The following is a 14216-nucleotide window of genomic DNA, read 5'->3' on the forward strand; positions in this document are numbered from 1 at the left end:
CTCGTCATCGACGCGCTGTCACTTTCAAAGCTAACTGACTAGTAGCAACAGCAGCGACTACAGCTGTCACTTCCGAAGGAAAATTTAAGCGACGAATTAAAATTTCACACTCCCAGAATGGGATTTTAAGGTTTGTTTATGAGATACTAATGTATGATGAGTGTGCGCAAGCTGCGTAAAACCGTTAATTAGATGATTACCGCGCTGGTAAACACAGGTAACGAGGCTAACATCAGAACACGTTGTCTGACTGCTTCTCTTTGTCAGCCTGCGCAGTAAGTGGGTCACTTCGTCTATAAACCTGACCTGGCCTCGGCGTAGTTTAAGGTTAATTCCTATGGATTTCTTACTCAGGATGCCGTGTCACAATCAGGAAATGAACGGTGTAAACAGTGGCCAGGATCACCCAGTTAAACAAGTGCGGTTTGCGAACAACGGCAGCAACAACAATGTTCCCGCAGTGCTGACAACCGCTGATGAACCGAGTGATGTCAGCCCACAGCTGAGTCAAGAGGACCTGGGACCTCAGCTCAAACTGCTCCCTCTCAACGACCAGATCCGTGAATTACAGACTATTATTAGAGACAAGTGAGTCCCCGTTTTTACATCTTCACTTTTTTTTTCAGATAGGTCAAAAAGTCCAGTCAACCGAACAGTACATTTTCAAAACAGAAAGTCTAAAAACCCATGTTAAAACCTTGTACTGACCATTCGTGAAATCTTGCATGATGTTACGTCTGTAAATGACAATTTCATTTAGTGGAAAATTTTGACTAGACTATCGAAAAGTCACCAGGTATTGGAACCAGGATGGTTATCTTTAGAATGTCCGAGATACAGTACCGTCTATGATCGAATCCAGTCCCCTCTAGTTTGGTCTTCAACAGCATTTGTCACATTAAATGTCACTATGAGGACCCTATCCACCTTTACCTTTGTTTACTTTTAGTGTAGTCAGCTGCGGCTACTAACTCTAAGTCTAAACACAACTTAATTTATTTCCGAAAACTTAAACTAATTACAGAACACTTACTGATTTGTACAGAGTGGCAGCAGAATAACCAAGGTTCTTCTTTTTTGCAGGGAGTTTAGTTTAATCCAAAAATTTGAAGACACAAGGTTGAATGTCCACCAATTCCCCTGAAATGATCTCATTAAGCTAATGTTTGTACTTGTTGCTGGTTGTTACAGGACAACCAGCAGAGGAGATTTTGTCTTTTGTGCTGATCGACTGGTAAGATAATAATATACATATTATTTTATTATATATGTGTGTATGTATATATTTGTATATGAAGGTATACATACATTTACATACAAATATGTGTATATATATATATTTAAATATACTGTATATATACTTCATTCATAATATAAACATACTGTTTCTGAACAGATCAGACTTGTAGTAGAAGAGGGCTTGAACCAGCTCCCCTACTCAGAGTGCACTGTGACCACACCAACAGGTCAGAATCTCTCACCTCAGACCAGAGCCATTACAGAACAGTATGCACATAATTAAATACAGAACTCCTGCAGTCAAGTGTGGGTTTTTTTCTGAACTGTATTGTACGTCCTTGTGGGCCGGATCAGAGCAGCAGCATTTGTTAACGCTCCAACATGATGTCCCCCTACAGGATACAAGTATGAAGGCGTCAAGTTTGAAAGAGGCAACTGTGGAGTCAGCATTATGAGGAGTGGTGAGTCGTGGTCCACAGACCAAATTAGTGCTTCTTCTTATAGGGAGCCAAAGTACAGCATGTCTCCGGTCGATGCCCACTGAGCGTACACAGTGTACGTCAGGTCGTGTGCTGGCAGCCGGTTTGTTATTTCCTTCCAGTGAAAGTAACAGACGGTTTGATTGCTTAATAAAAATTACTGTAAAGTTAAACATCTGGGGCGAGACAGATGCAGCTCTGTATTTACATGCATGAAGCTGCAGTCAGCAGTTTAGTTCTTCCTTCTACAGATCAAGTCCAGTTGTCAAAGCAGATGCAGGTCAGACTTGTAAAATGTAATGACTGTCTTTAAAAAAAACATAAAAAACCTCAAAAATTATCGTGGTTATTAACACAAATTATATCCGATCTGTACGGTTCAAGAGCTTTAAATATAAATAAAACAAATATGAGTCCTTAACCTTAAAGTAACATTGATGCAGTAAGAATTGTGTATGTACTAATGAGTATAGTATCATCAGATATGAGTACATACATTTTTAATGTATTTGCCTTTGACTCCAAACAAAGCAAGGATAATGGAAGGAGAAAAATATTACAGGAAGAAAAAATAGAAAGAGAAGAAAATAATGAGCTGATTATATTTAATGCAATTTTATAATAGTATTAATAATAATGATTGTTAATATTAATATTTATCAAAACTGTTCGTCTCATGTCTTGATACGAGATATTTACAGAATACTAGTTTCACATCTGTATCGAAGAAAATGGTGAAAAGTGAGCACCAAATCACAGGCTCAAGGTTTCCATCCCTCGTGTCGCCTCTAGGTGAGGCCATGGAGCAGGGACTCAGGGACTGCTGCCGCTCCATCCGCATTGGCAAGATCCTCATCCAGAGTGACGAAGAGACACAGAGGGCTAAAGTGTACTACGCCAAGTTCCCTCCGGACGTGTACAGAAGAAAAGTGCTGCTCATGTATCCCATCCTCAGTGAGTACCAGGAGTTCGTTCGTTCCCCGCCGACCACTCCGCTTCGCCGCCATCGGTGCCTCGTGAATGTCAAGAAACGTGTCCACTTTTTCCCCTGCACATGTACAGAAATGTTTCCATCCAGTTAGTCACTCTGAGAAATCTCCGCCGAGTTGACCTTCTCACCAAGTCTGCACAGCCACATTATACAGAGCCATTCACACTGTTCTGGTAATTATAGCTCTCATGTGGTAAATTATACACTGCCTGGTGGATAGCCACCATGCTGCTGAATAGCATAATGAGAGCCAACAGAAATAGTATCTTAATAGCCTCGGCTTCCTCATGTCAAAAAGCAGCGTTTTCTCTCTTCAGTGTCTGAAAGAATATGATGGAAACCAGGCTGTGGTCAAAGGTGTGTTTACCATGTCACTCAGAGTTAGATTGATTTCTGCTGATGGGGCCAGAAATTAAAGCCTGTCATTCGGTCAGATGGCGTGAGCAGATCAATCAGACGGACTTGTTCCTTTTTCTAAAGAAAGTTTTGGATTTTTGCTTTTAGTATTTTCTGAGTACTTGATTAGTTGCAGCTTTTTCTTTTTCATTAAATGGAGAGTGTACATAATTCTAGAAGACGGAACTCTGAAACCCTGTGCGTCCGCAGGTACTGGAAACACAGTGATCGAGGCGGTGAGAGTGCTGATAGAGCACGGAGTTCAGCCCAAGCACATTATTCTCCTCAGTCTCTTCTCCACACCTCACGGTAAGGCTACAGCTCATCAGCTCATTAATAAATACACAATTGAAAATGACACAAAGGTTCAGTGATCACAACAGAACAAAGGGCAACACACTCCTACTCATACTGGTTTGAAAAAAAATAAAACAAATCTAAGTTACGAGTCATAAGGAGGAGTACGTAGCAGCACTGTATGACAACTCAACTTCAACTCTCCTTCCAGGAGCCAAGTCTATAGTTCAAGAGTTCCCAGACATCACCATCTTGACCACAGAAGTTCACCAAGTGGCTCCGACACATTTCGGACAGCGGTACTTTGGGACCGATTGAGAGCAATCAGAAGGAGGTGACTGAAGTTTCGTTTTTTTTTTTAAAGTATATTTTGTCGTTTTATTTAAGTGCTGATTGCGTTGATTCCTTGTTGTGCCAAAATATTGCATCTTTTAGCTACAAACTTTTTCCAGACTAACACAGTATACATACCCTGATTGTATTTGGAACTTTACGTTTTTCACTCGTATGAAGAAATATTCCAAAACCATATGGGAGGTCTGTACTCTCTGGCATTTTTATTTTGCATGTTACAACAAGTGTAGGATCAATAAAGAATTTGTATTTAACAGGCAGAACAGAGAGTGAGAGTGTGGTCATTTCTGGTCATCAGGAGGGGAACCAGAATGGGAAGTACAACACTCGCATCACGTGTTTGAACAACACTGAACTACTGTTTGCAAGATTTGTTTTAATATACAAATGTCCTAATATCTGATGAAAGCACATCGCTCCAGTAGGTCACAGGTCTCCTCACGGAATAAAACAACAGGAAGTACCTGCAGCAGGTCTGCGATGGTATAAACAGCACACAGGGAAAAAAATAAGGTAATAAATAGACACACGGTCACATGAAACACTGAACATCCACATCCTTCACACTGTCTTTGACATGCTTCAACAATGACTCATCCAGGACAGGCAGATGTTCCACTTGGTGCATTTCTCACATCTGAGCAGTGTTTTTTTTTTAGTCTACTCAAAATATTAGAGGGAAAAAAATGTTTAGTGTCAAACAACATGAAGGTTTGATGAAGGCCATATTTCTTCAACAAGTACAGTGAACAGAAGAGTGTCCATGAGAATAATATTCTCTAAGTACTCCCCATCTGATTTTATACAGAACAAGTACTACTCATTACCAAGCAAGGTTCCAGTATTTTACTTGGCGTGGAAAAATCCTCTTACCCATTAACAGTACATTGCACGGTCCAAGTGGCCTTTCTGCTGAGCCACAAGCTAAAAGGTTGGTGTACACTGACATAGAATTGCTCTTAACCAGAGGCTCTCAACAGGGGGGTTGCAACCAGGTCCTAGGATGTACTGCACAGGGCCCATCAATTAGGTCCAAGGATGTACTGCACAGGGCCCATCAATTGTTTTTTTCCAATCAATCAATGTTTTGTAAATTGTGTATCTTTCTTTATGCAAATCAAACTAATGAAAGCCTTAAAGCAAAGTCTACCAAATACAGAATACCATAAACCGACACCGCGGATGTAAATAAAAGTGTTTCAAATTAATAAATACAGGAAGTACAAAAACATGAAAGTATTACAGACGATAACTGACACCTGCCAACCAGTGGATGAAGATCAGTCATCTATTCATATACAGTATATACAGTTGTCTCTATTTGTAAAGGATAAAAATAAGAGTGATTTCACATCAGCACATACATCTGACTAGAAATGATTAGATAACATTATAAATATGATATATTTTTTCAAATAGTTACAGTCTTACAGTATATGAGATAATCATGTCATAATAAAATCTTAACCCAGCCCCACATTTCTATGTCTAGCCAACATCATTCATCATATTTCACAGATCTGCGGCTAAGGACTGTACAGTAAACATATATACATATATGTATATATACACATGCACATATATACATATATACACGTATACAGTACACAAACATGTATATACATATATAAATATATATGTGCTTATACAGTGGTATGCATTTCAGAACATAACTATGAGGTGTGGCTTTAGTTCCATGAAATACGGTACTAACAACAGTGATACTGATATACAGTACCTGTTATTTAAGAGTAGCTACAAACTAGTAACTACACATATAAGTTAACTTCAGTTGGATCACTGTCACTGGTCTGTCAGTGACTTCCTAACTGCACAGACAGGTTCTTCTCCACAGATGCCTGAATGGCACAAACAAAACAAGGGATACAATAGGTGGAAGTACACCCCCAAAACACAGAAGTGTGTGTGTGTGTGTATACTAAATGATATGGTCAATGCTGATACAAGAGGCAGAAGTTTCAACAACTGAACCAAGGTCACATGACAGCCTGCACAGATCAACACTGTAAACACTATAAACACTGTGAACGGTTCATTTCAGATGCAGGGCTGCATATACAGTATAAAGGAAGCACAGTGAAGCTCTGTGATAAGATAATCAGAGCCAAGGCTGCAGCTGCTGCTGCTGGTCGTCCACTCACCTCAACTCCCCTCGTCTTCATTTTGTACAAGTGTTCATAGTTTACAGTACAAGTGCAGGTTATCACCCACTGGTTTGACCCTTTCAGATTCTCCTTTTTTCTGTAGGTGTGAACATCAGCATGATTGGAATGCTTGGCCACGTGACACGCAGCAGCACACAATATACTGTTTATCCACACGCTGTGCCAGGTTCATTGGTCCTTTCTTCACATTAACATTATTCCTCCATCTCTATGGTAACCGAGGGGTCATGATCATCAGCTGCAATGAAAAGCAACACATTTTAGTCTTTGTAACAAAGCATTGTTTTTATTATTTTCACTTTCTGATTCATTTTTTTAGTTACCACCAGGTGGTAGTAAAGCGTTCCTCTCAAAACACTGCACAAAATGAAAATAAAAAAAAGCACTGTATCCAGGAAGTTTTCTTGAATAACAAATAACAATTAACAAATATCATACAAACATATTATGTTTTTGGCAGTAAGTACTGTAGAAACACAACAATTACAACGCCTTGTTTAATTGAAAGGTACAAAATATACATTACGGTGCTGCTAAATGTTTCTTGTTTTTAAGGATTTTAAAGGATCCCTAATTCAAACTTTACTCAGAGAACTGAGGAGAATAATTGGTGAAAGGAAAAAAAAAGCTAATAAAAATTATTAACCACATGCTGAGCAGTGGTTAATCATTCAGAAGCAAACAGCATTTGAAGGATGTCAATTAGTGGTTTGTGGCACGACTATTATCTGCTGTAGAACTGGGATTATGTGATTAAGAATACAAATATACAACAACAGATCTTCGGTGGTAACAATGACAACAATTACTCCTTTGCTTGCATGTCAGAGATATGGGTACATGTACTTTGGTTTGGGAATACTAGAGTTTGGTGTATATATACATATATTCTCTATTCTGGTATGTATTGTCTAGAATTTCTTCTCGACCAATACATTACTGTTTAATGTCTTGACTTGAATTAAAAAAACAAAACACTTATAATGTGCACATTATAGGCTCTGAAAGCAATCATTAGGCTGTCCAAACCAAAGTGACTCACCAAAGCTTCCTTCATCAGAGCATTCGTCTGACTCCTCCCACATGTTCTCATTGGATAATAAAAGGTTTCGAGACTCAGAACTTCGATCCTTCAAGGGGAAGTAGTGGCCATTTCCTTGGCTGTTGAATACAGTAGACAAAAGAAGAAGGAGGCTAATTAAATAGGTATAACCACCAGCTCCATTAGCTCAGACCCTGCTGTGATTTTTCTTTTAATCCCTCGGAGTTAATAATGCTGCATTTTGTATTTTAATTCTAACTTATTAAAAGGGCAGGCCATGTTCACGCACAAAGGAAATGTACAGTGAGCCGCAGGAGAGAAAAAATGACCAATAATGCAGCTCAGCTGGAGCTTTTCTGACATCAAACTCACCTTGTGAAGACCGGGATAAACCACAGTCTTCGATCCTCGCCAAATACCTGCTGTAAATTTCTCCTTATGCCAACATTAAAGCCGTTTCTGTCAGGGCCGTTTAGAAAAACTGGAGCAGAGAAGGCCTCTGGAAGATGAGAAAAAACATAATCGGGTCAAAAACGTTCATCTTTAGAATCCCTTCAGTTGATTTTTTCCCCCCCAATAACTGCATCAAGTCCCACCTAAAGTTGATCGGTTCTTGGCCACCAACCAGCAGTGGTAGCCAAAAAGGAATATGAGGCTGACGAAAAACATGAGCGCCACAAACATGAGGAAAAGCACATGAAATTTTGCAGGCCTGTTTGGCAATTCTCCCTGTAGAGGAGAGAAAATACAGAGAGAATCAATGATGTGATGAGGAAAAACATTCAGATTCTCTTCTCGGTTTTCATTTTAATATCAGTGACTTTTAGAGTGAATCCTTTATCCATTTTACAACTTCAGGTATGAGACAAAAGTCACTTACCGACCAATATTTGAAGAAATACTGAAAGACTGTGGCTGCGATGAATACACAGTAAACCATGGAGTAGGAAAGGAAAAGTAGGAAAAACTTGTAGTTGGAGAAGCCCACACAGTTGTTCACCCTGAAAGTAAAGATACAGGACGTCAGAGTAAAAAAATAATTGAATAAATGATTCTGTCAAATACGTCCAAACTGAGGCTCAACTTACCAGGGGCAGTGGTGATCCATCTTCAACACACACCTTTGAAGAGAGAGAGAGAAAATTCACCATTGGTGAATATCAAGCAAGAAAAATTCTGACTTATAATTAATATTTATTTTCCACCAAATTTTCCACAAAACATTGCAGTTTCTTTTTTTGTAGTTGTCTGCTTTTACTTTAAGCCAATATTTCTTTTTGTGTACAATTACAAGTGCCTGTAATAAGAAAATATGTAAGTGCTGCTTAGTACATATACACTTTTATTTTGAAGCTTAACATCTCAATTAAAAATATATTATATTAGCGCCTTGCAGTGGAGACATCAGTTTAACCTTGAAGTCTTACACTAGATAGATATAATTCTTGTCTTAATGATGATTTATTATATGTAGTGTCCCTTTAAGAGCCATCACACCAACAGCAGAGCAGCACCTAATTATCACAGCAGTCTAGTCTTGCCTCAGTGACTTACGTTTCACACACGGAGCAGTGGTGACAGCGGTCGGGCTTCAGTACCTGGCAGCGGTCACAGAACCTGATAGCTGGAGACAAGATGACGAGCAGCTGAGTGAACGACACGTGAGATGACCTTACCCTTCATTTACTTCCTGTGGCTTTAGACCTGGTCAGAGCAATCGGCACTAATGAAGGAAATCCATTGGCTGATTGTTCTTGATGGGGGTTCTAATTGGAACACACCAATCATATTGTCCTTTCCTTCTCATACATCACGTGGTTCTCTACTTAGCGTGAGTAATATTAGTATATAGACTCTATAAGTGTAATATACAGATTTTTTTCTACTATACCTCCAGATTGTGCTCGTGTGAAGATGGGCAGTTTTTTTGCAATTTCAACCAGGATTTGTTTTTGGGCGTCTGGCCTCTCCTCCATCTCGTACCTTTGCTTGTCCGAGTACGACAGCTGAAACTACAGCCAAACACCAGCCTCAGGTTGATCTCTGATCTTCTGTATTAAACAATGTTACATAAATCACCTTTAATAAGACGTTGGCGTTTGCTTTTTGCATGGTGTAGCAGGTGGTGTGAAAATGGCCTTCCAATATGTCCAGCAGAACATCACGAAGCAGACATGAAACACCAGCAGGTAGATGACTGGAATACAAACAAACAAACACCGGTGTCAGGATCACAAAGACACACTCACACGTCACTGTTGTGTTGTAGTTTATTTACTGATGAACACCCTTTTTATTCTCACCTTTTTCTAACGTGTTGATGAGTGTAACTGTAAAACAAAACCAGACAAGGTTGAAAGCTCATACTTAAAGATAAAATACTGACTACAAGTAGTTATAATTATCGCGTTCAAGGAATGACAGTAATTATCCAAATTAAAGCGAGGAACATCATTTACCGGCTAACACGACTAGCTAAATACAGGGTTTAGCCATGTTAGTATCTCTTTGACTAAATAGGTCCCACAGGCCAAGAATAAATCATCTTTATAATCAGTAAAAATAAGTAAAATAAGTTATTTTACATGACAAAAATGTACGTAAGGAAAATCAAATCTCACGCCCTACACCACTTCCGCCTCTGTCACTGACCGTATGTTGCAAACACTGCTGTACAATACGCGACGTCCAGATAAAAAAAAACGGATATATTCACAATGATTTCTCCTTTAAAACATCTATTCATCATACTTACACAGACACAGCTCAAACACGTAGGCGTAGTAAGACCACAGCACCACGGAGGTTATGATGAGCACAGGTATCCAGGAGAAAACCCTCTGACAGCATCTCAAGCCTCTGGAGAGAGCCATCTTCCACCAAAGCACCGAGTCGATCTGGGATCGACTAACATTCCTGGCACTTGTCTATCTGTGAGCGATTCACCGCTCTACAGCTGCAAGCTCACGTGACCTGAAGGCTGTATCCTTCAGTTGCATTATTTTGTTATTAACAATTCGGTTTAAGATAGAGGTAAAATATGTAACTCATTAAAATTCTTTAATTAAAATATTTTATTTAAAATAATAGGTAATACCACCATTAAAAAGCCTCAAATGATCATTAAAAAATTTTAATTAAAATATTGTATTTAAAATAATACCACCATTAAAAAGCCTCAAATGTTGAGACCACACCTGGTTGTGTTATTGTTTGTCAATATGGACACATATAATTATTAATTATTCAAGTCCCGGATTGCTTTTATAATTAATCAATAATCAAATATATTAATTAAATCTGTGACGAGCTATAGTTATTTTTAGATGACCAGTTATCTACTCAAATGAAAGTGTTGAGGTGCTCAAATCTGCAGCTGGATTTTCCTTGAATGATTGTCATAGCCTATCTAACGGATTAGGAAGGATATGACAATCTCACAGCAGCCTCAGTGTGAGGACGGTTGTTCACAAAATATTGGAGCTATGACTGATATTTGCACAATGGCTTTCAGTCAGTCGCACTGAAAGCTGGATCCTGTCGATGCTTCGTGCATCAGCTCATCACAGAGGAGGTAAAAGGGATTGTGTGTTACCCTCTCCGGGGTGTCAGGTTCAATCCTGTGACAGCAGGCCTTTTTCAGTTGTGTGTTTGTCTTGTTAATGACACTCAGTGACCAACAGTGTGCAGCTCCAACAGTCCACAGAGGATAGAATTCTGAGGTCTCTCACCATCTGCTGAGAATTAAAGATTGATAGAGAAAGTATTATCCTTGTGTGCATGTAATCATTGTCTTACTGCTCAGAATGACTTATTTTGAATATACAATTGTGACTCTATGCCTCTGACCCTGTGTCCAGACAGTAGCTGCCCTTAAGAAGCTGGATGCCAAAAGGAGAAATAAACATTCAGTAATCTCACCTTGAAGGTCGCCACCTCCTGTTCACGTCTGGGAAACAGCGAACTGTCTTACTTTCAAGAATTAGCTCGTTCTGTCACAGCTGACATGTAAGCCTCCACCCACTCTGTTCTATAAAAATCTACTCATAACTCTGTTTCTTTGAACTTTACGTTACTGTTCCCTCACTGCAGGAATTAAAACTTCTACCCTAGTCTTGATATATTTACCTAACAAAAATTATTCATGGGTTACAGGTGACATTCATATATATTTTCAATTATTTTTTATTCACCTTCTGGTCTTCTGGTGCCAGTCAAACAGCTGGTGCACCGTGGACTATTCACAAGTTTATTATACAAAAAAACATTTATCTTTAGACTCTCACCTAGGGTTAATTTAGAGTGAACTGTTTACATAATAAAATATTTAATAACATATTTTTGAACTGTGTGAGGGCACCAAGTGTCAGAAACTTTTTTTCCATATTTGTACAATCAACAAATGTTTATCTGCTGTACATAGTTGTGTGATTCGTCAAACCTCCATTGTTGCCTTACTTCATACTAGGACTTTGGAAAAGTAACCAGCAGGTGGCAATGTTTGCCTGTTTTATGAGTCAGAGGCCAAGTCTTCCTACCGTAAAACAGAATCTCTAATCAGCGATGATCAGCAGCAGAAAATCTACTTCGTATAAACCAATAAAATATTAAAGAATAAAATATTCACCCTCATGAAAATAAAAAAAAAACAATTAATGGACTTCCAGATGTTGAGTTTATATCTGAGAGCGACTCTGTATATCTTTATCAGATGATAAATTAGATAATACACATATAATACAACTCTTAATTTTAATGTGAAAAAACGGAATATCCCTTTTTCCAGGTTTACGCTGTTTAACCCCATTGGTCCATCATCCTCTGACGTAACTCCTCTAACACAATGCAGACAGAATTTTCTTGTAAGTCTCCTCTTTTACTGAAAGCTGGGAAACAAAATTCACGTCCCCTGAGTTGCTTTAGCAACAAAACTTTGGCCTCAACCTCCCCATCAGGCCTGTTGATCCCAGACACTCCCCTCCCCCATTTATGTAATAGTTCCAGCTCACCTCACACCCTTACCCACAGGGGTGTGAGGTGAGCTGGACCCTGCTATGACCTCCTTCACACATGTTCTTTCCCTTTTTCCCACTCCTGACATCTTTTCCCACGTCACAGTGTCGACCACCGGCACTCTCCAGCTCTTACTTCCTCTCTCCCCCCCCTCCCTTCCCCTCTNTACCAGTGATGACAGCTCTTCTCCCGTTCAACCACTCACTGGAGGCAGGGAGCGGCCGTCCATCCTTCAGCGCGGCTGCATACCCCTCCACTACAAAGCCGACTGTGACCGGACAAATAGTGACGACCTTTTAATCAAAACATTTACCCCATGTAAAGCTAAAAACACAAACAGCTCATGTCCGCAGGTTGAGGCAACTCCTGGGTCTGGGTGATGTGTCTGTCGGTGGAGAGTGTTGGAGGCATTCCACGCCGCCCTGGTGGCGGTCTACAGCCAGGCAGTAGGTGCCGGTGCCGGGTGGAAGTCATGCGTGGCCGCAGAAGAACGCAAAAAGACTCAGGTTTACAATGCACCGCTATGGAGGCCTTTCAGCCGGAGAGACGAGCACAATGGCCAACAGGACCCGCTGCTATGAGAGTTTGCACTTGAGCTGCTGCTCCCTGTTATGCCTTGAAGATGAAGTGGCACTTTGAGTGAGCATTTCATTTGACCCCTGAGACTCTGGTGTCATGCAGTGGTGCTCCGCAGTCACGGTTGTTTCAGGGAATGCTGATGACGTTAAGCACTTGGGAGGTTTGATTTATTTGTGAGACGTATGTGTGTGTGTGTGTGTGTGTGTGTATAGAGCAGGAAACACTTGTTTTTAGAGACAGACTCTGGGTCTGTCTCCCTCTTTTTTTTTTGCACCACTGCAGGATAGTGCATAGGATTTCTATTTCATTCCCTGCATGCTTCAGTGTCTGGACAGGGAATACATCATTGTTCGTCCTTTTGAAGTCAATATGGGGCACATATTGGAAAACCTGCATCCAACTTTACATATTGTTGTTGGTGCGAGTCCAGGTGATCAAAGCCTTGCGCTGTACCCAGTTGCCCACATTTAAACAAGAGGTATGTGTGCGAAAATCAGACACGAGCCTGAGCGTAATTAGAGAGACGGCCCCGGTACAAGAAAACACACCTAATACTTTACAGAACACAGTCGGACACGTCCCCTGCAATTTAGTTCAACACAGCACAGAGAAGACTTCTGTAATGTATTCCACCATTAGCATATTAACACCAGTGTAAAGCACCGAGAAATGTCTCCAACGCCCTCTGGTGTATTATGCATGTTTTACTAAATTATGTTGGAATTATGGGGAATAATAATAACAAAAAAAAAAAAAGATTCAAGTCATCACTGCATTCTCACATCATACGTCCGACTGTGACGTCTTTGGACTGTCGGGACCACGTGACATCTGCAAAGGTCATGTCGAACGCAGCTGCAGAAGTCTTCACTTCTGTCTGGTTTCTTGCTCACATTCACGTTCAGCAGCAGAGCAAACAATGACAGGGTGGGAGGAATCGCAGACACCTCACCCAGCATGTGTGAAAATAAATCTGCTCAAGGGTGGAGACCTGTGTGTCTTCAGCAATCATGGAAATTTCAATGGCCACGCCACGGACGAGGACTGTTGCGTTTTAATAAAGGCATTCCATTACACCGTGGAGCACGTCATGCACCCGGGGCTGATTTCTGTATCTGAAAAGGTGAGGCTCTTTCCACTGCCTCGACAACCAACCGGATCCAACCAGCAGCACATTTCATCAGTAATGTTCTTCCTTCCCCTTTGTGCCTGTCATCGAACGGACTAATTACTTTATGCTAAGTGATTGACTGGTACATTGTGTTTAACCACGTGATAATTGACGCAGGACATCAAAGAACAACTGCGCTCTGTATAAACTGAACCACCGCGTCGCTGAAAACGCAGCGAGCAACACGTGGAAAATGTGAGCCGTAGCTAAGCCTCGTGTAATTCGGAGATGGTGTGAACAAAAGGCAGTCCTCTCACTTAAACTCATTTTAATCACCCTCTGTATCGATGTGTGTGTTACTGCAGTAGAAGGAAGTGGTTGTTAAGAGCGGCTGCCGCGATACAAACACAAACTGTGGAAAAGAGCGAGCGGCGCTGGACACAGATGGTGGCTTCACCAGATTAGACGGTGTTTGCCTTATATTGTACTCAGGCTGCCTGTGATCCCCCAAGGACATTTATCTCTGCAC

The 14216-nt window shown here is 40.4% G+C and overlaps 2 protein-coding genes and 1 long non-coding RNA gene across 4 annotated transcripts in view; 1 reads left to right on the top strand and 2 right to left on the bottom strand.

The window, feature by feature from the left end:
• The first annotated feature begins 17 nt into the window (after positions 1-17).
• On the top strand, positions 18-4019 carry uprt (uracil phosphoribosyltransferase (FUR1) homolog (S. cerevisiae)). Of its 2 annotated transcripts, none has more exons than XM_008327351.3 (8): positions 18-130; positions 355-588; positions 1192-1234; positions 1397-1466; positions 1638-1700; positions 2511-2672; positions 3316-3414; positions 3614-4019. In XM_008327351.3, the coding sequence occupies exons 2-8, from the start codon at positions 356-358 to the stop codon at positions 3718-3720; spliced, it is 777 nt and encodes a 258-aa protein (XP_008325573.1). In that variant the 5' UTR covers positions 18-130; position 355; the 3' UTR covers positions 3721-4019. The 2 variants fall into 2 exon arrangements, with proteins under 2 accessions (XP_008325573.1, XP_008325572.1); XM_008327350.3 differs by lacking the exon at positions 18-130 and adding an exon at positions 132-275.
• An 814-nt stretch (positions 4020-4833) lies between these two features.
• zdhhc15b (zDHHC palmitoyltransferase 15b) lies at positions 4834-9921 on the bottom strand. Its single transcript, XM_017039539.2, has 11 exons — positions 9740-9921; positions 9288-9314; positions 9089-9181; positions 8876-8998; positions 8539-8608; positions 8073-8105; positions 7865-7985; positions 7581-7713; positions 7357-7483; positions 6985-7103; positions 4834-6180 (listed from the first exon to the last, which is right to left on the bottom strand). Exons 1-11 carry the CDS (start codon positions 9855-9857, stop codon positions 6137-6139), a joined length of 1008 nt encoding a protein of 335 aa, XP_016895028.1. The 5' UTR covers positions 9858-9921; the 3' UTR covers positions 4834-6136.
• Positions 9922-10183: 262 nt separating this feature from the next.
• LOC107989594 (uncharacterized) overlaps positions 10184-14216 on the bottom strand; it is a 47271-nt gene continuing 43238 nt past the window's right edge. Inside the window, exon 3 of the long non-coding RNA XR_003051874.1 lies at positions 10184-10718. This is a non-coding gene — a long non-coding RNA (uncharacterized LOC107989594). The remainder of the gene's footprint in view (positions 10719-14216) is intronic.

This window comes from Cynoglossus semilaevis, chromosome 15 (genome assembly GCF_000523025.1).
Source record: "Cynoglossus semilaevis isolate Cse_v1.0 chromosome 15, Cse_v1.0, whole genome shotgun sequence".
Classification (NCBI taxonomy): domain Eukaryota; kingdom Metazoa; phylum Chordata; class Actinopteri; order Pleuronectiformes; family Cynoglossidae; genus Cynoglossus; species Cynoglossus semilaevis.